Genomic DNA, 24,643 nt, shown 5'->3' with positions numbered 1-24,643 from the left:
TCATGGGGTTCTCAAAGCCAAACAGAAGCCCTGATAACCATTTTTCATTAAATTTTTATTGCACATCTTTAAAAAAATGTTTTTTTCCTAAGAAGTTCTGAAAAGAATAGCTCATTCTCCCTAGGGAGGTCTGTCTGCCTTTATTAAAACCTTTCTGAATAGATGTGCCAGTCTCTCTCTTTTTTTTAAAGATTATTTATTTGACAGAGGAGAGACGCAGCAAGAGAGGGAACACAAGCAGGCGGAGTGGGAGAGGGAGAAGCAGGCTCCACTCTGAGCAGGGAGCCCGATGCGGGGCTCAATCCCAGGACCCTGGGACCATGACCTGAGCCAAAGGCAGACGCTTAACGACTGAGCCACTCAGGCGCCCCTAGATGTGCCAGTCTTGATATAAATTATATCAATCTTGTCTCCTCCAAAGGGCAGACTTAGCCTTTTTTTAAAACAAAATTCTGCATTTTTATAAAATTTGGTAAAAAAATATTTCAAACTGTACAGTCACTAGAAGTACATTTGGCATCTCCAGCCTTTAATTAACAGTAACGTCTCTCTTATTTGCAGCCACTCAAATATCTGAAAGTAAAAAACTATTTTTTAAAAACAACAAAAATAGATGTCACTGATGTTCAAACATACAGCTATGAATGAGCTATTCACGCACAAAGTCTACTTACCTTCATTTTACACAGTGATTCTAAGCAGCTGCCTTAGGCCACAGATTACTAGATGCAGTAAGTAAAAAAGGAGTCTGCTAGGAAGCAGGCACACTACCACGTGAACACTGTGACAGCTGACACACTGAGGTTGTCAAAGTCTTGGTTTGAGATCAGCTGGATGAGAGGCAAACACTGCTACAGTAGCCTCATTAGCTGCTCAGAGCTGCATTTATAAGACTATGATAGTCAATGTGAACGTGGATGACAACTCTGAGTCCTTCAGAAAGATTAAGCTCTGTATTATTTAGCATGCCCAGGGAAAACAAGAAAAGGTTGGAGAAAGAGAGCTTTCAAAAATGGCTTTTTAGAATTTTACCACTTAATGGCATGGGCTCATTATTTCAAATCTCATTTGTAGAAATACCAGATTCTCTGACCCATGAAGATAAATGAGGCTTTGTGATTTATTTAGGATGCTATATGATCAATATAAATCTGTAAGTATAAAGATAATAACTATACTATAGCAATCCAACAGGAAGGAGACATTTTTGAAACCAAGAACAAAGTATTTATGAATGAAATTTAACTTTCTAAAGAAAGTTAATGACAAAAATTTTATATTACAAGTCGGCAACTTCTTCATGTTTAAATTATTCCATTTACATTTTGGAAACAAATAGTGAAAGAAAGGAAGCCAAGTAGCCAGGTATTTCTGATATTGTAGAATTCAAGACCCAAAGTGGTCCCTATTTAAATAGCAGGGTACAATCAGTGCAGAAGAGAATGGACAGAAAGCATTACCAACTGAAGGTAAGCCTGGGTCACACTCTAATCGAATCTCCAAAGTATCTCCTACCTAAAGTTCCAACACTCTATAGAGCTATTCCTACAGGTAATAAGTAACTTCTTACATTGTAAGGAAACACTGTTTGGTTATTTCATATTTCAAGCATAGACAACAATAAAAGAAACACTCATTTACTGACCATCCACATTTATCAAATCCTAGCAATTATACAGCAAAAATATTCCCTCTCAGTATTCTTCTTCCTATCTCCTGAGAGGTAACCACTCTCTTGTCTTTCTTTTTTCCTTTATCTTTCTCATGCTTCAGTTTAAACTTTATTACATCTGAACATATCCATAAATAATATATACTCTTGCTTTTCATGCTCTTAAACTTTGTATAAATGCTATCACACTGCACGTTTATATATTAGGATTATCTATATTGGCAAGTACAGCTATATTTGATTTATTTTTTATATGGATTATCACAGTTTGCCCATTTCCTTGCCAGGGACTATTCTGGTGATTTCTACCTTTTTGGGATTAAGAATCCTTGTACACGTGCAGACGTTTCTCTAGGGCACATATCAAAGGTGGAACTGCTTGTTCAAAGAGTCTTTCTTGAGACTGCCAGATTATTTTCCAAATTTAAGACTCTCACCTGCCCGGCATGAGCATTCCCACCAACAACCCAGTGCATATCAAATGTCCTCTCACTGCCCTTGTGGTTGGCATCGTCCTCATGACTACTAAGATGGAGCTTTTCTTCACAAATTTGTCACATATAACCATTTTTTAATGGTTTTAAAATTTCTGTTGAAGTATTTTAAAATACTGAATATGTTCATAGAAAAAAACTTGAACTGTCGAAAACAGGTGGATCTGAGCTAGGTTTAAAAAGCTGAAAGGTGACATTAAATTTTTTTAAATTATAAATGATGGACTCATAAGTGAGGAAATAGTTATCTCTATTATGAAATCTGGCACTCACTACATCCTAATATGTTTCTTTTCCATTACATTATGAGCTGTTTGAGGACTTAGAGATGGCCTCACTAGTCTGTATAGACCAGCATGGTGCACTCGAATCAGGAGTCGACTAATGGATGGAAGACATGGTCAAAGTGCGCTGCTACAGAGATCATATTCTTACAAGGAACTCAGCATCATTCTCTATAGAACACTTCTTATTTTTCTTTTTGCTTAGAGATAATGGATTTGGTGTAGCTGAGCTACAGAGTAGAGAAAGCCTCCACTCTTTGGTGGGGTAAATAATATATGATATAATGAGAAAAAATATGGGCTGTTTATCACTCAAATCAGAAGTGTAGTTTGCAGGAAAAGCGTATCTTGCTAAATATACCTGGTTCGTAGCTGAAGCAGAGTAACAGGTAAAAGTGACCAATGATAATCATACAAAATTAAGACCTAAGGCTTATTTAAGGTTTCTCCTTTGGGGTTTATTGGAGAAACACTAGAAGAAAACCAGTTGATAGGTAAGAGTTGAATCTAGTGAAAGAAGATGCCTCCTTGACGCCAGTCTCAAGGGGGATGTACAATCACTATCACCTAGGGAACATTTTCAGAATACACAAGTTAGAGCCCCAGATTAGTTCTATTAAATGACAGTCCATTGGTGGTGGTGCCCAACTTTAGATGTAATGAAAAAGCACCCCAGGTGCCTCCAGTTAAGTGGCTCTCAAACCTTAGTGAGCATCAGAACCTAACTGTAGAGATTCCCATCTTTTCCCTCACTATTGCCATGAGTCATGAATCACACCACAGAGCATATTCCTACTATATTAAACACTTCACATAATATTGAGGAAACAGGCATTCTGATGAGTTGGAAGGGAGAATAAAACAAAATAATTTTGAACTATCAGGGGAGAATAGATAAGCTGAGGCAGCTAGAAGGGTCCCACCCAAAACGGAAGTGGTAAGAACCCTGATAATAAACTTTGTTACTTTCCAGGTTTTAGTTAGCTCCTATTACAAGAATGGACTAGGAGTCTGGAAAGTCAAGGACAAAGTAGTCACTAATATTCATCAGATTCAGTTGTTTGTAAACAGTGTTTCTTTCAACAATTATAATACCTATTTTACTTGTATGCAGAATATGCTGGTGGGTTTGAACACCAGAACAATTTATTAACATTATTATAATAGATTTATCAATCACGAGGTTTACATGATACATTTTTGTAATAGATAATTTCCAAAGGATTTGCCACACTTTCTATAGATAATAAATAATGACAGAAGGAATCTAGCAGAAGCACCTTAGAGTGCACTTTTGTTCTAGAAGAAATTACAGGTTATAAAGAGGTAAACAAAGGATAACAGGTAGGAAAAAAACGTATCAAAAGGAAGGGAAGCTAAAAAATGTTATGAATGAAATGTATACAACAAACTAATGAAACAAAACACACCAAGAGAAAAAGGGTTCCCACTAATTTCCTATCCTTCACCCTAATTTGTCTAGATTTATTTGAAAGAATAGTTATCTAATATAGTACGTAGTTTTCTCTTTAGCAGGTACAAGACTTAACTGATGGCAGGCAAAATATATAGATTTTTAAATTTCTTAAGTTTTGAAGGGGGTTGAGTATTTTTTTCTCTGGGCATTCCGTTCTAACAGTATATTAGTTTCAGTTAAAGCAGCAGAGGAAAAAAATCTTATTTTTCTTATTTAGATAGTCCCATCTGCAAAGAAAAATAAAAACAATCATGGCATCTTGAAAATGTTTTAAATTACTTAAACTTACTTTTATGACTTTCATATGTCCAAAGTTGAGTCTGCTTTTGTGTTTTTACCACATCGAATGGCAAAGTTGCAACAGCTGCAAACTGTCAAAAAGTACAATTAATTTAAATCTACCTTTCAATTTTTTCTTAATATTTTTATATTCTTCTAAGTAGCACATTATTGAAGGATAAAGAATGGAATCATAACTAAACTGAAACTTAAGATGAAACCAGACATATTCAAAGAGAAGTTTTCATTTGGTTCCAGTAGGTCAGCACCTCACTCTAGGTCATCACAAATTCATTTTGTAAGTATGTGGAAATAAGAAAACTCTGTGGCCAAGATCATGATGATATGAACCTGCATAAAAGACCACTACACAGCTTTACATTATGTGGAGGAGTGGAAACAGTGAACTCTCTACTACCTAAAAATGGTCATTTGAGATTCCTCCCTTCTGACTCTAATTTCTGTTAAAATTCTTTTTTTTTTTTTTTCTGTTAAAATTCTTCTAAGAAATACTTAGCCAAAATGTTCCCAAAGAAACAGGAATTACCAGCAGAGGATGAAATGACTTCTACTCAATCTGATTATATATATGAAATAACAAACACTCCATGAAATATTACCTAACCAGATCTACTGGCATTAATTTAATGAACAAATTGACAAATATTTGGTAAATGATAAAGCACTAATTAAAATATTATCATAGCTGTAATGATCTAACAAATCAAAAAATTTTCAGAAAAACATAATAATGTATTTGTAATATAATAAAAACATAGACACAAAGTACATTTAAAAATATTTAGTGGCTAGGGGTGCCTGGGTGGCTTAGTCTGTTAAGTGTCTGCCTTCGGCTCAGGTCATGATCCCGGAGTCCTGGGATCGAGCCCCGCATCGGGCTCCCTGCTCAGCGGGGAGTCTGCTTCTCCCTTTCCCCCTCCTCCCACTCATGCTTGCTCTCTCTCTCTCTTTCCCTCTCTAAAATAAATAAATAAATAAAATCTTCAAAAAATAAAATATTTAGTGGCTAAATAATTTCCTCAAAATAGGATAGTCAATACTTAGAAAATTTTTAAAGCAGTGCAGCCCAAAAGTGATATCTCAATAGATATGAAATGCTATATAATCTTTCATTCTGTTTTAATAAGACAATTACAATTATTCTGGAATATTAACAAGAAAAGAATATCAACTTACAGAACCAGACAATGCCCCTGAAGTAAAGTTGATCATAAATGTTGGTTCATATAAACCAGATTTTGCACACAACCACTTCCTTAAAACTTCATAGTTATACCAGTACATTGCTATAAAAACAGAAAATGAAATGAACACATAATTTAGAAGTGAAATGGGGACTTTAAATATATAAGGTTATATATTAAAGGAAAAGGGAAAGTCTAACCCTGATACATCCTACTTTCTGCTTGGACACACATACTAGGTGAAACTGAAAAATTCAAAGAAAAAAAATGGAACCAAGTTCTCAGAAATATTCTAGCAGCCTTATAAACAAATATACCACAGTAAAATAGGACTTTAATTCTAAAACCTGACAAGGACAATAGAAGAAAGGACAACTATAATTCAATCTCATTCATTAACACAGGTATAAAAATTCTTAAAAAAAAAAAAGGTAACCAAACCCAGAAGTATTTCATAAAACATCATATACTATGACTAAATTGGGTTATCATAAGAGGAATGCAAAGGTAGTAAATGTTAACAAACCCTTTAAATGCGAAACACCACATTAAAAGAATCATGGGATCATCTAAAATTGATGGAAAAGCATTTCATAAAATTCAACCCATTTTCATTTTTAAAGCAAAGCAATTTCTTCGAAACCTTGAGATAAAAGGAAATTTCCTTAACTAGAAAAAGGATATACATCAAGAACCCTTAGCAAAAGTAATTAATGGTGAAACAATTATTTCCTTAAGAATGAGAAAAATGATAGGGATGCAACATCATTGCTATTATTCAAAACTGTCCTAGGAAGCGTAGTAAGATACGAAAAAAATAAAAGCTCTGTTAATTAAAAATGGAGAAACAAAATAGTTACAATTTACATATTTATGTCTATACAGGACATCCAAAATATAGGCAAAGTAAAATTAATAATAGTTTTAAAAGTAGCTGAATATTAAATATAATCTAACACAGGAAAATTAATTTTAACACTGCACTGGCCTGAGATTTGGAATTTTTATTTTAATAGAGCTTTTAAAATAGCTACCAAAACTGGAGGTGGGTGTTAACTATAAATAAATCTTAAAAAAAAAAAGGTTGTATATAGTATTTATGAAGAAAAATTTAAAACTCTACTAACACACTTTAAAGAAAAATTATATAATAGAGATGACATGCTTGGGGAAAAAAATAAGGTAACATCAAGATTTTTAATAATGCACCAGTAGTTTAGACAACACCAGTATCAGCACAGGCTCAGACAAACTGGCCAGCAGAACAGGTGTATGCATGCGTGAGGCTCTGATGGGTAACCCTGCAAATCCCTGGAGCAAGTGTGGTGATTCATAAATGATGCTGGTACAACCATCCATCCATATGGGGGGGGGATAAAGTTGATCATTTATCTCAGTTCTTAACTGCAAATTATGGATAAATGGCCAATGAAATGGTGCGCAACCTCATCAACAGGCAGGCAAATATATAAGTTAAAGTGAGATACCACTTTAAATTACTAGAGAAACAAAATTTAAGAGCTTTGACAGTAAAAGTACTGGTGAGGGTATGAAATGAACAGGAAGCTGGTAGGTGTACTGATCTATATAGTCACTTTAGAAAAGAATCTGACATTATGTAATAATTAAAATGTATATATTTATGTGAACTAGCAAATTGAATACTGGAGAAGTCCTTGTATGTGTACACCAAGAGTCTACTAAAAATATTCACAATAGCACTTTGTTTACTCATAAATGAGTAAAAATGAAAAAGTTTCACATAAAAACAAAAATGAAACTTAAGATTTTTGAGTAAAATAAGCATTTTTTAAAGCTCAAAAATAGGGGCGCCTGGGTGGCTCAGTGGGTTGGGCGTCTGCCTTTGGCTCAGGTCATGATCTCCAGATCCTGGGATTGAGCCCTGCATTGTGCTCCCTGCTCAGTGGGGAGCCTGCTTCTCCCTCTCCCTCTGCGCCTCCCCCTGCCTGTGCTCTTTCTCTCTCGCTCTGTGTCAAATAAATAAAATCTTAAAAAAGTAAAGCTCAGAAATAGGCAATACTAAGTAACATACTGTTTGGCAATAATACACATGTAAAACCATTTTTTAAAAATCGAATGATGAAGTTCAGTACAGTGGTTACCACTGGAGATGTTGACAGCGGAGGTGAATGAATATATGTGGTTTCATGATTTAAAAAATTGCAGTGTTCTCGTTCAGAGATTGAATGGTGACCTCACAAGTGTTCGTTTTATTAATATACTTCATAATTTATACTACATTACTTCTTATGTGTCAAATATCATATAAAAAAATGAAGAAAAATAATTGGCCTAGGAATCTGTATTTTTAAATCACATAACTAAACACAAAAGGCTGAAGAGGAATACTAATGGAAAGGGCAAGATGCATAGAGATGTGAAGAGAGCACAAGAAAAGGATTAATTCGAAGGGGGAAAAAAAGGAATTTTGAAGCATGCACATTTTATAAGTTGTTAGTTTTGCACTTTTTCATGATTTTCTCCCTCCTTCACAATTCAATAATTAGCACAATCTCCTCTCTGATTTATAATAGTATTTTACAGGATACTCATTTAAAGGGGAAGATTTTTATCTCTAATAACTGAAAAAGTAGAAATCAATATAATTGACAGGAGCTCTTAAACATTTTATATTTTGATTTGTAGTAGTTCATTTACCTTAGTAATTATCGCATTTAGGGTAATGTTAAAGGTAGTTTGTTTTATCTAAATGTGAATATATACCGATTAATAGCTTTAAAAAAAATGAAACAGAAGGAAAACAGAAAGTCAGGCTTGAATTAGAAACTACTTGTCCAATAAAGACTCCTCAAGACATGAGGGCCCAACACTGAACTAGGAATTTGTGGTCACCAAAGAAGATAACTTACCTTTAGCCTTAAAGGGCTTCAAATTTACTTAATTTAAAAGTGATATATATAATGAATCATTGAACACTACATCAAAAACTAATGATGTACTATATGTTGGCTAATTGAATAAAAAATAAATAAATAAAATAAAAGTGATATATACATAAGACAACGCTACCTAAAATTTAGCAGATACTAAGATAAATCCTACCTGAGAACGGTACATCTCTAAGAACAGTAGGAATCCAGCCCCTCCAAAGGGAAATCCAACCATCTTCAGATACTTTCTTGCTGACAAATCGATGCAATTCTTTGTAAGAAAACTTCTTAGATTGCATCTTGGTTCTAATCAATTCTAATGGACTTATCACAGTTACTGCACCAACTAATATAAACAAGCAAATATAACAAAACAAAAACAAAGCCATGTACTACGCAAACACACATGCAAAAATATTTCATGCATTTTATATATATATCTTTCATTCTGAAATGTCTGCAAACCTTAAAATCAAATATCTAATGATGCCAACATATTGGTGCACATTTTTTTTTCCTTGATAAAGGTATTTCTTAAAAGCCTGCTTTCATGTAACTTATTCTTTCTGGTTTCAACTCTTTGTTTTTAAGATTTTATTTTTTTTTAAGTAATCTCTACACCCAGCATGGGGCTCGAACTCACAACCCCAAGGTCAAGAGTCGCGTGCTTCACCAACTGAGCCAGCCAGGCACCCCTGGTTTCACCTCTTTCACGAGCAGTTCCAGAAATATTATACATCAATTAAACTACTATAAAACCTCACTCCCACAGCACAGAGAAAAATATCTTTCTGTACAGATGCAAATTTCCTTCTCATTAAACTCTGAATCCCAGAGTTATCTATAAGGAAAAGGATTCAGGACTTGGGCATCAATTTGACATCAACTTGACATCTGATATCTGACATCTGATGTCATTGTAAAATCTAGAATCTAAAGTCTAAACTCTCTGTCCAAGATTCAATAGGGATGGCTTGATTCCATCTTATTCTGATGGCAATCGCTACATACTATATGACTAGAATTCTAGAGTATAGGTATTAACAAATTAGTACAAGCTACAATGCAAAATGTACCAACACTCTGCATTTTCTACAAAATTATCTGTGACTGTCAAAATTGTAAAAGAAGTTTTAAACAGAAATCAAAATGAAAATACAGTAAGTTTATTACTTACATCTGGCAACAATTCCGGCAATAATTGGTATATGACTTTCATTTTCTCCTAATTTTGATCTCAGGAGAGCAGATAATTGATCATAGCAGGTAAAATAAATAACTGTGGCAGGAACTGCCATCACTCTGTTCGAAAAACACCAACAAAAAGATGTATACAAAACTGTCAAAAGGCTTAAATGTATTATTATTAAATATAAGCTAAAATCCTTATATTATATATAAGCTGAAAACCGTAACAAATCAGCCAATGAGATCGATTTTTCTTTTAAAATTATTAGTGTTTAATTTAGGCAACAAAAAGGTGTACAATAGTATCTGCCCTATAGTTTAGAGTCTAGTTGTAAAGATAAGTTACAGAGCACTTGCTCAGGTCATAAATGGGAAAAGACTAAAGACTACCTCCTTGATTTGCTCTATTGTTACTGGTCTCCCAAAAATCTTCCTTCCTAATTACATTCACTGTAATATGAAAATCCCTGAAGTAAAAAATACAAGAGCATTTGTAAAATATTTTTGAACTTTGGACAGAGCATCATACCTGCTTGTATCTAGAAATAAATTACAATTAATGTTGCTAGAATATATATAGTTTTGAGGAAATTCCAGTGACATATTCTTTCAAATGAAATCATCAAAAGGGAATTATTAATAAAATTAAACACAAAGTTGCAGGCACTGTCATGTTATACATATTAATACAACAAGAAACCAGTTTATGTTTATGGTCTGACTAAGGGACATTCACAGACCATACTTTGAAATGCCTAATGTTCCATAGTGAAGTCTGATGATGAGAATTTAGAAATAGAATTGACTGCCGGGCTTGGATCAGCCACTAACTTGATCACCTTAGGCACTGTTTAAAATGTATGCCTCAGGGGCGCCTGGGTGGCTCAGTCGTTAAGCATCTGCCTTCGGCTCAGGTCATGATCCCGGGGTCCTGGGATCGAGCCCTGCATCGGGCTCCCTGCTCAGTGGGAAGCCTGCTTCTCCCTCTCCCGCTCCCCCTGCTTGTGTTCCTTCTCTCGCTCTCTCTGTCAAATAAATAAAATCTTAAAAAAAAAAAAAAGTATGCCTCAAAGTGACTAATTGCTCCACAAAAAAGATACATCAAAAAGAAATGAAGCAAAAAAAGGTATTACTTGGGATTTTTACATTCAGCCTTACTAGTTTATCATATTAACTCATATAATAGCTAGTTAGTAGAGAACTTAAATTATCCAAAAAAGGGAAAGTATATATGTCACAGTATCTCTTATTATTTTTGTAAAACAAACAAAAAAGTAACACCAAGTTCTTAATTTCTGAAAATGAAAAAAAAATTATGCTTGTGCACCAAAGACTTACCACAGCAGGCCTGGTTGCTCAAGTCTTCTTTATCTTCAGGGGGACCTTTTGCATGATTGACCTTTGGCCAATTCCAAGGAATGTAGCCCTTGGAATATTCCATATAGTAAGGTTTTTTTTTGGTATGTCTGGAGTACAAAATCAACTTGTCTGGGTTGTTTTGTGCAAATGATGTGACTTTGGTAAACAGTTGCTTTTTTTTTTTTTTTTTAAAGATTTTATTTATTTGACACAGAGAGCACACGTAGGCAGAGTGGCAGGCAGAGGGAGAAGGAGAAGCAGGCTCTCTGCTGGTGGGGCTCGATCCCAGGACCCCAGGATCATGACCTGAGCCGAAGGCAGCCGCTTAACCGACTGAGCCACCCAGGCGCCTCTAAACATTTGCTTTCTTTTGGGGGGTTTGGGTCTTGGTAATCACAGGTGGTCACAAAGAAAGAACTTGCCTATGTCATCAATCCCCAATATAAGCACCAGACTCTGCCATCAAACACTTTGCACATGCCACTGCAGTTCAATGCTGGAAGAATAAGCCTGTCCTATGGAATGTCACCGGAGGGCTCTAGAAGCCTTATGCCTGCCTGGTCAGCTACTGTTGTACCTTTTCCTTTCCTGATTCTGCTTTGTAGCCTTTCGCTGTAGTAAGTCACAGACATGAGTATAACAGTCTTTAGGTCCTGTGAGTCCTTCTAACAAATCATCAAATGTGTGGGTGGTTGTGGGACTCACAAAACAATGCTTCAGAAAATGAAAAAGTCCCAATATTATAAATGCACAATTTTATCCAACCATGCCACTTATAAGGCAAAACAAAACAGCAACCATCATTTAGTGAGAAAATATTAAATTGCAACTTACAAGGTTGGGGGAAGGCCACTCCACAGGGATTTAATGCCCTCATTTCGAACAATTTTCAAAAAGGCATCCTAAAATTATAATAGAAAATAGTAGTCAAAATATATCCTTGAACCAGATATATAAACTTTTTGATAAATGATTGGTACTTTTATTCTTTCAAGCATTCATTTCCAAAATGTGAGCTTCTCAGATTTATGTTATATCCATTCTTAAAAAAAAAAAAATTTTCCTCAACTTTCAAATACAAGTAAAACATTTCTGAATGATACTTGCTGTTCACAGGATAAAATTTATGTTACTCAGCTATAGAGTGTTCTACTTAGGGCTTAGATGCCTAGTTTTTAAAGGATTATTATAAAAAGGAAATTGAGTAATGGCAGAGAAATAGGTCAGATTAACTCTCTTGACCAACTACAGAATCTGAGAAAAAATTATTTAAACCCAGTACTTGAAATCTCTGGAGAGGAATCAAACTGCAGGTAAAAATCAGTGGGAAGTCTGTTGTTAAAGACAAAGAGCAAGGAGTGAGATTTGCAAATTTGTAGCTTTTGTCTGCAGAAGTGGCAAAGAACAGCACATTTACTTGCTTGACATGGCAAACACAGAGTCCAGGCTGACAGAATATTCAGAAACTTAGGTAGGAAAAGGAGGCACTACAGAAGGCACAAGCCCCAAAGTTTGCATACAAAATCAGCCACCAAACTTGGCTCACCAATAAATTATGCAATCCCAGAGCAAGACAACAAAGACGACAACAACAACAAAAAAGCAGCAGCTAAAGGCTGAGTGGAAATTTCAGCTGCAAACCAACACAGGGGAGCCTGACTTTGGAGTGTGAATCCAGCCAAAGTTAACTGCCTTCTAGAACAAAACGGACTCTTTAGAAGAATATAAAAGAAATCCAGAGTTTTTACAATGCATCATTCATAATGTCCACTATACAATCAAAATTCCTAAGACATAAAAAGAAACAAGAAAATGTGCCCATACATAAAGAAAAAGTAGTCAAGAGAAACCAACACTGAAATTTCAGATGATACAACTAGCAAGCAAGAATTCTCAAGGAGCTATTATAAATATATTCAAAAACTTAAAAGATGATATATAGATAATGACTGAACAAATCTGGAATTTCAGCACAGAAATAGTTACCATAAAAAACAGCCAAATGAAAATTCTAAACCTGAAATGAAAAATTCACTAAGTGGGCTTAACAGCAGAAAGGAAACAGCAAGTAGAGTCACTGAACTTGAAGACAGATCTTCAGTCTGAAGGAGGAGGAGGAAAAAGAATGAAGAAAAATGTAGAAGCTCAGGGACCTGATGGGAAACATCAAGTGGTAAAACAGGTTTATTTGGAATCACAGAAGAAAAGAGAGAGAACAGGACAGGAAATAACCTACAGAAATGATGGCCAAAACTTCCCCAAATATGTGAAAGACATCAATTTACAGAGCCCCAAATCAGAAAAGATCCCAAGCAAAATAAAAACAGACAATGAAAACAGAAAAGGAAAAGCAAAACGACAAAACACATCTAGAGAATGGATGAAACAAATGAAGGCTAACTTCTCATAAGACACAGGGAAGGTCCCAAGATAATGTAATGAATGACATGTTTAAGGCGCTGAAAAAAACTATGCCAGAATTTTGTATGCTGCCAAAATAGGCTTCAAAAATGCTTGACAAAGACATTTCAGTAGAACAAAAACTGAGAGAAAAACTGCCAAAATACCTGCATGAAAGAAATGCTGAAAAAAAGCTCTTTGGGAAAAAGGTCCACGATGCTACAAAAAGCAACTAAGATCTTCAAAAAAGGAAGGAAGTAAAGAAGAAATGGTAAATATACAGTTATATATGAAAAAAAAATTATTTTTCCCCTTTCTTTTAACTACTTTAAAAGCTATGACTCTTTAAATAAAAAAATTCTAACAGTGAGTTGCAGAATCTGTAATGTACATGAAGCCACAGCACCAAGAAAGAGGACAGAGAGAATGCTGTCAAGAACCATGCGGGGTCTAAGTACATGGACCCTACTTACAAATTACTATGAGAGCTGGCCGAAGGCAAGAATCTCGGGCTGAAGAGGTAACGGACAGTTTATTACTCACAGGAACAGCAGTAGCCAGAATACCAGCATTTCTGTACCAGTTTCCTGAGCCCCAATTTCCACAGGACACATGAGGGTGTCTGGATGACATCGAACACACAGCGGCCTGCATTACAGCAGGGGAAATCTGACCTGCGGGGACCCAAATCCTCTGTAATGGGAGTGAGGACACCTTCCCTTTGCTCTAGAGGGAGACACTGTATCTTCCAAGGTTATTCACTATACAAACATCCTGGAAAAGATGGCAAGGAATATTAAGGGCAGTCAGCACCTTGCTCACAAGATACGTAGAAACGTGAAAGACTTGGGAGAATTGTCTCCCTAGAAATGGGAATAGAGAAATCAATGTAATATTATAATTCAACTAATCAAAAAGAAGGCAAGAAAGGAGAAGAAAACCAAAAAGCAACAACAGAGGGAGCAAATAGCAAAAAACAAAGATAGGAGACTGATACCCAACCACGTTAGGAAGTCCTTTAAAGCCAAGTACTAAGTTTTCCAATTAAAATTCAGAGATTGCTGGGGCGCCTGGGTGGCTCAGTCGTTAAGCGTCTGCCTTCGGCTCAGGTCATGATCCCAGGGTCCTGGGATCGAGCCCCGCATCGGGCTCCCAGCTCTGCAGGAAGCCTGCTTCTCCCTCTCCCACTCCCCCTGCTTGTTTTCCCTCTCTTGCTGTCTCTCTCTCTGTCAAATAAATAAATAAACTCTTAAAAAAAAAAATCAGAGACTGTCAGAGAGGGGACTAAAAAAAACAAGGCCCAGCTGTATGTTGTCTTGGAGAAAAAGGATGGAAAAAGATACACCTTATAAACACTAGGAGAAAGCTGGAGTGGCTGCATTACTATCAGACAAAAGATTTCAAGATAATGAGCATTACCAGTGATAAAAAGAAACACATTTCATTAAAATAAAATGTATCAGAAAAAGGTATCAAGTATAAATGTATATGTCCCTAAAACATGGCTTCAAAACCCATGAAGCAAACTCAAGAGAACTCAAAGCGAAAACAAAGTCAATCATAATTGAAGATTTTTATATCCTCTTTCAGTGACTGACAGAATTGAAGAAAAAAATCAGTAAGAATTTAGAAGATCTAAATGAAGTATCAGCCATCCTGATCTGATGGTTTACAGGACACTATATGCCCAACAATTGCAGAATATAGGTTTTTAAAGTGGACATAAAATATTCACCAAGACAGATCATAGTAGGGCCATTAAGCAAGACTCAATAAATTTCAAAAATCTGTAAATTTACAGAGTATATTCCTCTGACTGGAATAAAAGTAGAAATCAGAAACAACAGGATTCTAGAAAATATCCAATTATTAATAAATTAAATATTACACTTCTAAATAACCATGGCAAAAAAAGAAATTACAAGGGAAATTAGAAAATATTTCAACTGACTGATATTAAAAATTGGGATACATCAGGGGCGCCTGGGTGGCTCAGTCATTAAGTGTCTGCCTTCAGCTCAGGTCATGATCCCAGGGTCCTGGGATTGAGCCCCACATTGGGCTCCCTGCTAGGTGGGGAGCCTGCTTCTCCCTCTCCCACTCCCCTCTGCTTGTGTTCCCTCTCTCGCTGTCTATCTCTGTCAAATAAATAAAATCTTAAAAAAAAAAATTGGGATACATCAAATTTAGCGCCCTGAAGGACATAGTTGCCACTTCTGTCCTCAGGACAAGAAAAAAGCTCAACAAACTGAAAAATTAACAACTCCTCTTAGATTTATAAAATAATCGAAGCCACAGGGCAAACTGCTACCCTGAAAACTGGATAAACAGATACAGAGACTCACAGCTTACTAGAGTGGAAGCCTGCATTTAGAACCAATGTTAATAACTACGCTTTAAACTATACATAACAAATTGCTGAAAGCTCAGTGTATATTAACGTGAGGATCAAAAACTGAGGGGGGCCTCTCCACTTTCATGAATTTTAGCTCTATGAGTCCTACCAGATTCTCACTGTGATGATCAGAGAAAAATCTCCTCCTGCTTCCACCAGGGGGAAGGGGAAATGTAACCAGTTTTGAAATATACCCCAAACCTGTATTCTCCTTAATAAAGCCTATACTCAAGGGAAAATATTTTATCAGAGCCTAAACCACTGCAGTTTTACCAAAATCTAACCAACCTGGGGCAAGGGAAACACCCAACTCATGTTCCTAAAGAATAAGACCTAATCACAGAACTATAGAATATTTCTCTTCCTCCTTACCTAACACCACATCTCTAGGGCTTTTGTAAAACAACAGAGGATCACAGATTTGACGAACCATAAGCCTCAGATTCTGTGTGAGCAGTCTCTAGGGAAACTCAAAGATAACAGGCAAGACAAAAAAGAGGACACCAGAGGGAATTTTATTCTCTGACAACAAAGCTACGACAAGCAGTTCACACAGCCTTACCTGTAATCAGATAAACATTATCACCTGACAATAAAGCTGCATTGACCTCCGTTTTTTTTAACCCAATACAACATGTGTGGCTTTCAACAAAAGAAATTACAAGTATGCTGAAAGGCAAAAAAACACAGTCTGAAGAGACAGAGCAAGTGTCAGAACCAGATTCATATATGGCAGAGATTTTAGAAGTATCAGACTGGGAATCTAAATAACTAAGATGAATACGGTAAGCATTCTACTGGTAGTGTCAGAGGGGCGGGGGAAGAACAGGGAGGAGTGGGATCACCCCACCAGTGTCCGTGCAAACGATAAGGTAAGCCAGAACTCCCTCTCTGCTCTCAATCTGTTTGGGCTGCTATAACCAAGTACCTTATAGACAACAGAAATTTATATCCCACATTTCTGGAGGCTGGAAGTCCCAGATCAGGGTCTCTGATTTCTTACTGTATCAGAACATGGTCGAAGGGCAAGGACGCTCTGGGCCTCTTCTACAAGGTCATTAATTCCTTAGGTCTCTGCCCTCATGACCTAATCACCTTCAGCTCCACCTCCTAATACTATCACTTCAGGCTGTAGGATTTCAACATATGAATTTGGGGTAGACAAGACACAAACATTCAGATCATAGCACCTGTCTAACAGTAAAGAGGTTCTCCACAACACAGTGTGTCTGTGGATGCTAAGTGAGAAACCTGAACTTCCAGCTATACCCAGCACTAACAAGGTGGCACCCCTCTTCCTCTGAGGTAAGTGTCAAAAAAGCCAGTTAGAATGTTTAAATGAGATTCACAATGTAATACGCAAAATTTCCTGGTTTCAATAAAAAAATCTATTGTCATTCAAAGAACCAAGAAGATGTCTAACTAAATGAAAAAAGACAACAGACGCCAACGAGATAGAGTATTAAAATTATCTGATGTAGATTTTAAAGGGGTCAACATAAAAATCACTGAATGATCATTTATGAACACATCCAAAACAAATGAAAAATTAGGAAGCCTCAGCAAAGAAATATACACACAAAAACTCTATAAAGATGAAATTCTAAAGTAACGCATAGAAGGGAGGAAAAATAAAACAGCAAAAGAAAACAAAGAGAAGGGGTGCCTGGGTGGCTCAGTCATTAAGCGTCTGCCTTTGGCTCAGGTCATGATCCCAGGGTCCTGGGATCGAGCCCCGCACTGGGCTCCCTGCTCAGCGTGGAGTCTGCTTATCCCTCTTCCTCTGACCCTCCTTCCACTCATACTCTCTCACTCCCTCCCTCCCTCTCTCTTTCTCAAATAAAATCTTTTTTTTTTTTTTTAAAGATTTTATTTATTTATTTGACAGAGAGAGATAGCGAGAGCAGGAACACAAGCAGGGGGAGTGGGAGAGCGAGAAGCAGGCTTCCTGCCGAGCAGGGAGCCCGATGTGGGACTCGATCCCAGGACCCTGGGATCATGACCTGAGCCGAAGGCAGACACTTAACGACTGAGCCACCCAGGCACCCTCAAATAAAATCTTAAAAAAACAAAACCAAAAAAGGAAATGGCAGGCTGTTAACAATGAGACAACAGGCCCAAAATGGAGTCACTTATGCTAACCCCAACGTACGTAACCTAACTGCAGTTTCAGCCTCTCCCAAGAACATGACCTTAACCAATGTATAATTACCAAGTTAGTAATCTGCCTGAGAGACCCCCCAAATTCCCTCAAAAGATTGTTACATTGCCTGTAACAATCCACTCTCTGCTAGAATAATAACTTTTTTGCCCCATCTTCTTCTGCCTATAAAAGTCCTCTGCCTATAAAGTCTCATCAGAGCTCCCTTCTACTTGCTAGATGCAATGCCGCCCAAATCATGAATTGTTGAATAAAGCCAATTAGATCTTCAAATTTACTCAGCTGAATTTTGTTTTTTAATGAGGGTTAAGTTCTACAGTACCTGTAACTCTATTAAATATAGTCTAAATACATCAACTAAAGATAAAAACTGACAGAGTAGTTAAAAAAAATGACTCAATTTTATGCTTTTATAGGGGAGCAAAATTTGGCACCACAAAATGCAACTCTTTGGCATGCAGATTATTTTAGGCTGAATATTTTCAAGAAACAGAAGCTTCAGGAAGAACCTTTGACCTTCCCTCTGTCTAAAAGACTTTACAAAGAGGAACTGCTCTAGGAAGGGAGCTATCACCATAGATAACTATAGTGTAATATAAACTAGGTGTGGTAGGGAGGATCCTGTCTGTTAAAATTCCTCTCTGTGTCCCACTGTTTCTGTGTGGCCCAGCACACATCTGTTTGCCAAACATTTACTTTTTCATCTTGCAGTGAATTGTCTTCCTTCCTTGTGAAACCCCAGACCCTTTCCCCTTTTTAACTGTGGATGACAAATAAACCTCAACTGCCTGCCTATGGGCTACATTTTCTTATAGAAAAATACATACATAGTTAACTTTGATTTTCTCCTGTTAACTCAGTTCATTGTCAACACAGTAAAGATGTTATTTAGGTTTTACACAGTTTCTATAAAAATCTTAGCGAGACTTTTTTATAGATATAAAAACATTATTCTAAAATTTATATGAAGAGACAAAGGAATTTTAGGAATGGTTAAAATAACTTTGAACAAGAAAAATAAGAATAAAGTGGGAGAAATCAGTCTTTCAGGACTTATTATGTTTCTACAGTAATTAAGACTGTGCTACTGATATAGGTAATAGACAAATAAATGAGAAAGAATAAAGAACCCAAAAACAGATCCTCCCAGTATGCCCAACTGATTGTGGACAAATGTGCAGAAGCACCTTACTGGAGGAAAGACAGCTTTCAACAAATGCAACTGGATACTCACAGGCAAAATGAACAAAAACAATGAAAAGGTCAACCTCAGATTCATACCTCCTATAACAATAACTCAAAATGGATCAAGGACTTAAATATAAAACATAAAGCTATAAAACTTATAGGAAAAAAACCAGGAGAAAATCTTCCAGTCTAAAGATAAATAAAGCATTCTTAGATTTGACACCTAAAGCAAGAAGAAAAATAATAAATTGAACATCAAAATTAAACTTCAACTCCATGAAAGACCCTGTTTAAGAGGATGAAAAAAAAAAGAGTAGAAAAAATATTTGCAAATCCACTCTCAAGAGGATTATTGTCTAGATTTTATGAAGAGTTCTCAAAACTTAATAGTAAAAATACAAACAGTTCAATTGGAAAATGGACAAAAGACGTGAAGAGCCATTTCACTGAAGAGGATATACTAATAAATAAGCATATGTAAAGATGTTCGGTATCAGTAGCCACTAAGGAAATGCATATTAAAACCACAGTGAGTTATTACACATCTCTCAAAACCGCTAAATAAAAATAGTGACAACATCAAAGGCTAGTGAGGATGTGGAGAAATTAGAATAGTTACACACTGCTGCTGGGAATGTAAAATGGTACCACCAGTCTAGAAAACAGTTTCTTAAACTCTAAACATACAACTACCATATGACCTAGCAACTGCACTCCTGGGTATTTATCCCAGAGAAATGAAGACTTATGCTGATAGTATGATTTATAATTAGAAATAATACATTTTGGTCTTTGTCCATGGTTCCTGGCAAACAGTTCCTAAAATCACTGTAATTTCCTAATTAATAAAGAGCAACGGAAGCATCTTTTGTTATAATATTCAGCCTTTTGTTCTCAGTCCTAAAATAGCTCCAGAGAATACAGGTGAAAAGAGTATCTTTTGTTATTCATAATAAATTTGATCAATCACGTCTATATAAGAAAGCCTCCATAAAAATCCCTCAACTACAGGGTCTGGAAACTTCCAGGTTGGTGAACACATGGAGGTACAAGGAGGGTGACACACCAAGAGAGGGAAGCTCCACACCCACCCCCCAAGCCTTGCCCTATGCATCTCTTCTAACTGGTTACTCCTGAGTTGTATCCTTTCATAAAAAACTGGTCATCTAGTTAGTAAACTGTTTTCTGGAGTTCTGTGAGCTATTCTAGCAACCCACTGAATCCAGGAAGGGGGTTGTGGGAACCTCTGATTTATAGCCAGTTATCAGAAACACGGGTGACAACCTGGCTTGTGAATGGCATCTGAAATGGGAGCAGTCTTAATGGCGTCAGTATTGACTTAAACTCTAGGATACCTGGTTGGTGTTCACTGATAACTGAGGAATTGCTTGGCACGGAGGAAAAAACCCATATATCTGGTTTAGAAGTGTTGTAAATAGAGTGTTCCCAGAGAAAAACAGTGAGTAGTTTGTTGTTGTTTTAATATTTACTTTCACACAAAAACTCGAGAATGAATCTATGTAGCAGCTTTATTTGTCTTTTTCAAGGTTTTATTTATTTATTTGACACAGAGGGAGGGAGGGAACACAAGCAGGGGGAGTGGGAGAGGGAGAAGCAGTCTCCCCGCTGAGCAGGGAGCCTGATGCAGGGCTCGATCCCAGGACCCTGGGATCATGACCTGAGCCGAAGGCAGCCGCTTAACGACTGAGTCACCCAGGCGCCCCTGTAGCAGCTTTACTTGAAACAGCTCAAAACTGGCCACAACCCAGAAAACAAACCGGTACATCAATACCATGGAACTAGTGAGCAATAAAAGGAACAAACTATTGATAAATGTAACAACTTGGATGAATCTCCAGATAATTATGCTAAGTGAAAAGTACTAATTCAAAAATGTTATTTTTGTTGATTCTATTCTTGAACTGAGAAAATGATATAAATGAAGCACACATTAGTGGCTGCCAGGAGTCGAGGAGCAGCTGAGAGCACAAAGGAAATGGTGGTAGCTGTAACAGGGAAGCAGGACGGATGCTTGTGGTGATGGAACTGTTCTATACCTTTAATGTATCAAAGTCAATATCTGGTTATGATATTGTACTACTTTCATATGATGTTACCTCTGGGGGGAAGGAGGAAAAAGGTACATGGGATCTGTCTGTATATTTTTCTTAAAATTGCATATTATCTACAATTATGTCAAAATAAAATAGTTTAGGGGCACCTGGATGGCTCAGTTGGTTAAACAGCCAACTCTTGATTTTGGCTCAGGTCATGATCTCAGGGTTGTGGGAGTAAGCCCAGAGTCAGGCCCCGCACTCAGCAGGGAGTCTGCTTGTGGATTTTCTTTCTCTCTCTCCCTCTGCCCCTCCAACCCCCTTGCATCTGTGTAATCTCTCTCTAATAAATAAATATTTTTTTAAAAATAAAAATGTTTAAAAAAATTGACTCTGTTTTTTCTTTCCACATAAAAAAACATGAGAAGATGAAAGTTAATAAGTTAATTAAAAGCAAAGAAGTACCTCCCTTTTCCTGCCTCAACATCTACGTTCTAACTGTGAATAAGTGTGCTAACTATATCATGGACTTAATACTCTCCTGCAATTGGAAAATCTTTCATACATAGATTAAATATAAAAACAGAAAACATAATGTGATTATAAATAACATAATCTTACCAATGTACCCTGGAAACGTCCTGGTTTCTTATACCATGCTTTGTTGCCTTCCTCTTCACAGACACATAGATGATCCATAAGTCCATTACTATACACAAAATATTTTCCTAACAAAGAAGGTCCCAACAGTCAAAAATTATTTCACATAACTGTACTATTTTTACAGAGGAACAAGTTCAAAGTACAATGAGTGGACTAGAAGATTATGGAAAGAGATACAACTTTGTTTTCATCTTTTAGGATTAAAAAAACAAATTGATTTACTTAATGACAAAGCACTGGCCTCTAAACTCAAAGTGGTGAAAGTGAGTAAATTGATGAATTTTATGTTTTCAGAAATATAGTAAGCAAATGCACACAGAAATAAATTCTTTTAGGGTATTTGAAGGAATGCACAAGGAATATAAAGGAGGAAAACTTGTTTTAAAAAGAGAACATGGGTGTACAGCTTCTCCATTTGACAAGAAGAAAACTCTGGTACCCAAGGGAAATTCAGACAAAATTTTTTTTGAACTATACATACATGAAACATACATATACATATATACACACATATATAAACATATATGCAGAAATCTAATGGATATCTGAAACTTGAGAGTAGATCTTAAAAATTCTCTTCACAAGAAAAAAAATAATTGTGTGATGTGATTGATACCGACTATACTTACTGTGGTGATCTTTTTGCAATATATACATACATCAAATCATCATATGGCACACCTCAAACTATTACAATGTTATATGTAGATTATATCTCAATTAGAAAAATAGATGATTAAAAAAAGTACTTCTCTATCAATGTAAACAGTGCTATGCTGTCTCTTTCTCTGTATTTATACTGCTCATTCTAGACATTCGTCAGCTCCCAGCTAATTTACTTCAACTTTCCCTAATAGCAACTCTTTCCCATTATTGGACTCACCCTGGCTGCCAAAATTATCTTTTCTGGTCAACCATATTTGTGAGTCTCGTAACACGTAAGTCCAGTGTCTCCTTCTGCTTTTAAGGATTTCTTAAACGTGTAGGAAACTGCTTTCCTTTTAGTCTTCTCCTACAATCCATCTATCCCGTCCTCCATCTGAATTATGACTGTTGTTCATTCCATCTCAGTACTGTGTTCATCAGAGTGGCTTCTATGTCTGAGCCAACATTCTCACAGTCCAAGCAGTCTGTTTTCTGCTTTTTAAACATGTTTGTAATGTCATTATCTTTATAACACTGTAAAAGATTTATCGAGGAATTGCTATTTTTGCCCATCTAATAAAGATGTATAACTACTGTTTTCAAATTCATATAAACTATACTGTCCAACAATTAACGAAGTTGCCTGATAATCATTTCCTACCACTATATTCAAGCAACAGTTAGATGACTGTTGGATGAATGTTTTAGAATGGGCACAGCTCTTGGACTATGGAGGAAGCTAGATTCTAAGACCCCTATGCTTAGAATTCTGTTCTTACTTGTGAGGCACATACTCAAATATTAAATCATCCTATGCTTTAATTAGGTACATAAAAGTGTTACAACTGTTTTGGGGCACCTGGGTGGCTCAGTCGTTAAGCGTCTGCCTTCGGTTCAGGTCATGATCCCAGGGTCCTGGGATGGAGTCCCACATCAGGCTCCCCGCTCAGCGGGAAGCCTGCTTCTCCCTCTCCCAACCCCCCTGCTTGTGTTCCCTCTCTCGCTGTGTCTCTCTCTGTCAAATAAATAAATAAAATCTTAAAAAAAAAAAAGTGTTATAACTGTTTTATATATATTTGTTTTCTGGCTAGAACCCATCATGTACAACTAAGTACTGAAAAAACATTTCTGCATGAGTATAAGGAGGTATGAACTTCTAAAAATTAACCAAAAAAAAATTATTCAAATAAAAATGAATAAAGTAAAATTTAAAAGCCTATTATAACATTTCCAGGATAACTAGTACACATACCTTTGGAGAATGGGTTGTTTTGGGCTTGGAGTCGAATTTTAACAACATCGAGGGGTGTCACTATGAAGAAACATAAATTTCAATTAGGAAGTGATACCTGTAAATTGTACAGACATTTGTCCAAAAATCACAAAATATGTCAAATCAATCCCTCTTCATGACTATATAATAAGTAAGGTTATTTATCTTAAAATGGTTTTAAATGTAACATTCTCATTTTTTGCCCTTGAATTCTGTTTAGAGGATCAATGAGAAGACAATGTAATTACTTCTCTCATGACTACTAAACTGTCATTTATTATATTTCTACAATAACTCCATTAGCATTAAAACTAAAATACTAGTATTTTAAAGAAAATACATCATCTAAGGTAAAGAATAAATGTTTTGGAAGTCTATTTAAAAATTTGAGAATAACTGCATTACAAGTAATCAGTAATCAAACAATATTAGACTTCCTCATCTGTTAAATTCAGCTGTATCAAATAAAAACTATACATAATGAAGATTTGAGTAAGCTAGCCATAAATCATCTTTACTACTACACAGTGTTACTCCATTCAGGAACAGCACAGTAAAGGAGAATGGTTTTAATTTGTATGCTATTTTATCCAAGTAGGAAAAAAGTGCCAAAAGGTGGTTCTAAGAAAACTTTTCCTCATCTGAGAATGAGGAAGTCATATTAGATGATCTCTAAAATCTTTACAACACTAACATTCTGACCTGAAGTAAGACACTACACTCGAAAGCAATACGTTTGTTTGTTCTAATCATCTATCTTATTTAAATAAACTAGCCAACTTAAAAACTATCACCTAGGGCGCCTGGGTGGCTCAGTTGGTTAAGCGACTGCCTTCAGCTCAGGTCATGATCCCAGGGTCCTGGGATCGAGTCCTGCATCGGGCTCCCTGCTCTGCGGGGAGCCTGCTTCTCCCTCTCCCACTCCCCCTGCTTGTGTTCCCTCTCTCGCTGTGTCTCTCTCTGTCAAATAAATAAATAAAATCTTTAAAAAAAA

General features: G+C 36.2%; 1 protein-coding gene across 5 annotated transcripts in view; it reads right to left on the bottom strand.

Annotated features, from left to right (window-relative positions):
- The window catches only part of SLC25A40 (solute carrier family 25 member 40), a 51,973-nt gene that overhangs the window by 2,257 nt on the left and 25,073 nt on the right, over positions 1–24,643 (bottom strand). For all 5 annotated transcript variants that reach the window (XM_081800603.1, XM_081800605.1, XM_081800606.1 and 2 more), the window contains 7 exons: positions 23,629–23,688; positions 21,690–21,796; positions 11,705–11,772; positions 9,501–9,625; positions 8,496–8,669; positions 5,404–5,513; positions 4,217–4,298 (listed from right to left, as the gene is read on the bottom strand). In XM_081800603.1, the coding sequence (XP_081656729.1) occupies positions 4,217–4,298; positions 5,404–5,513; positions 8,496–8,669; positions 9,501–9,625; positions 11,705–11,772; positions 21,690–21,796; positions 23,629–23,688 (726 nt within the window). The remainder of the gene's footprint in view (positions 1–4,216; positions 4,299–5,403; positions 5,514–8,495; positions 8,670–9,500; positions 9,626–11,704; positions 11,773–21,689; positions 21,797–23,628; positions 23,689–24,643) is intronic.

Source organism: Leptonychotes weddellii, chromosome 12, assembly GCF_054177405.1.
Source record: "Leptonychotes weddellii isolate Sample4059 chromosome 12, ASM5417740v2, whole genome shotgun sequence".
Lineage (NCBI taxonomy): Eukaryota > Metazoa > Chordata > Mammalia > Carnivora > Phocidae > Leptonychotes > Leptonychotes weddellii.
The sequence above is the reverse complement of the archived record's forward strand: the minus strand, read 5'-3'. Positions and strand labels throughout refer to the sequence as shown.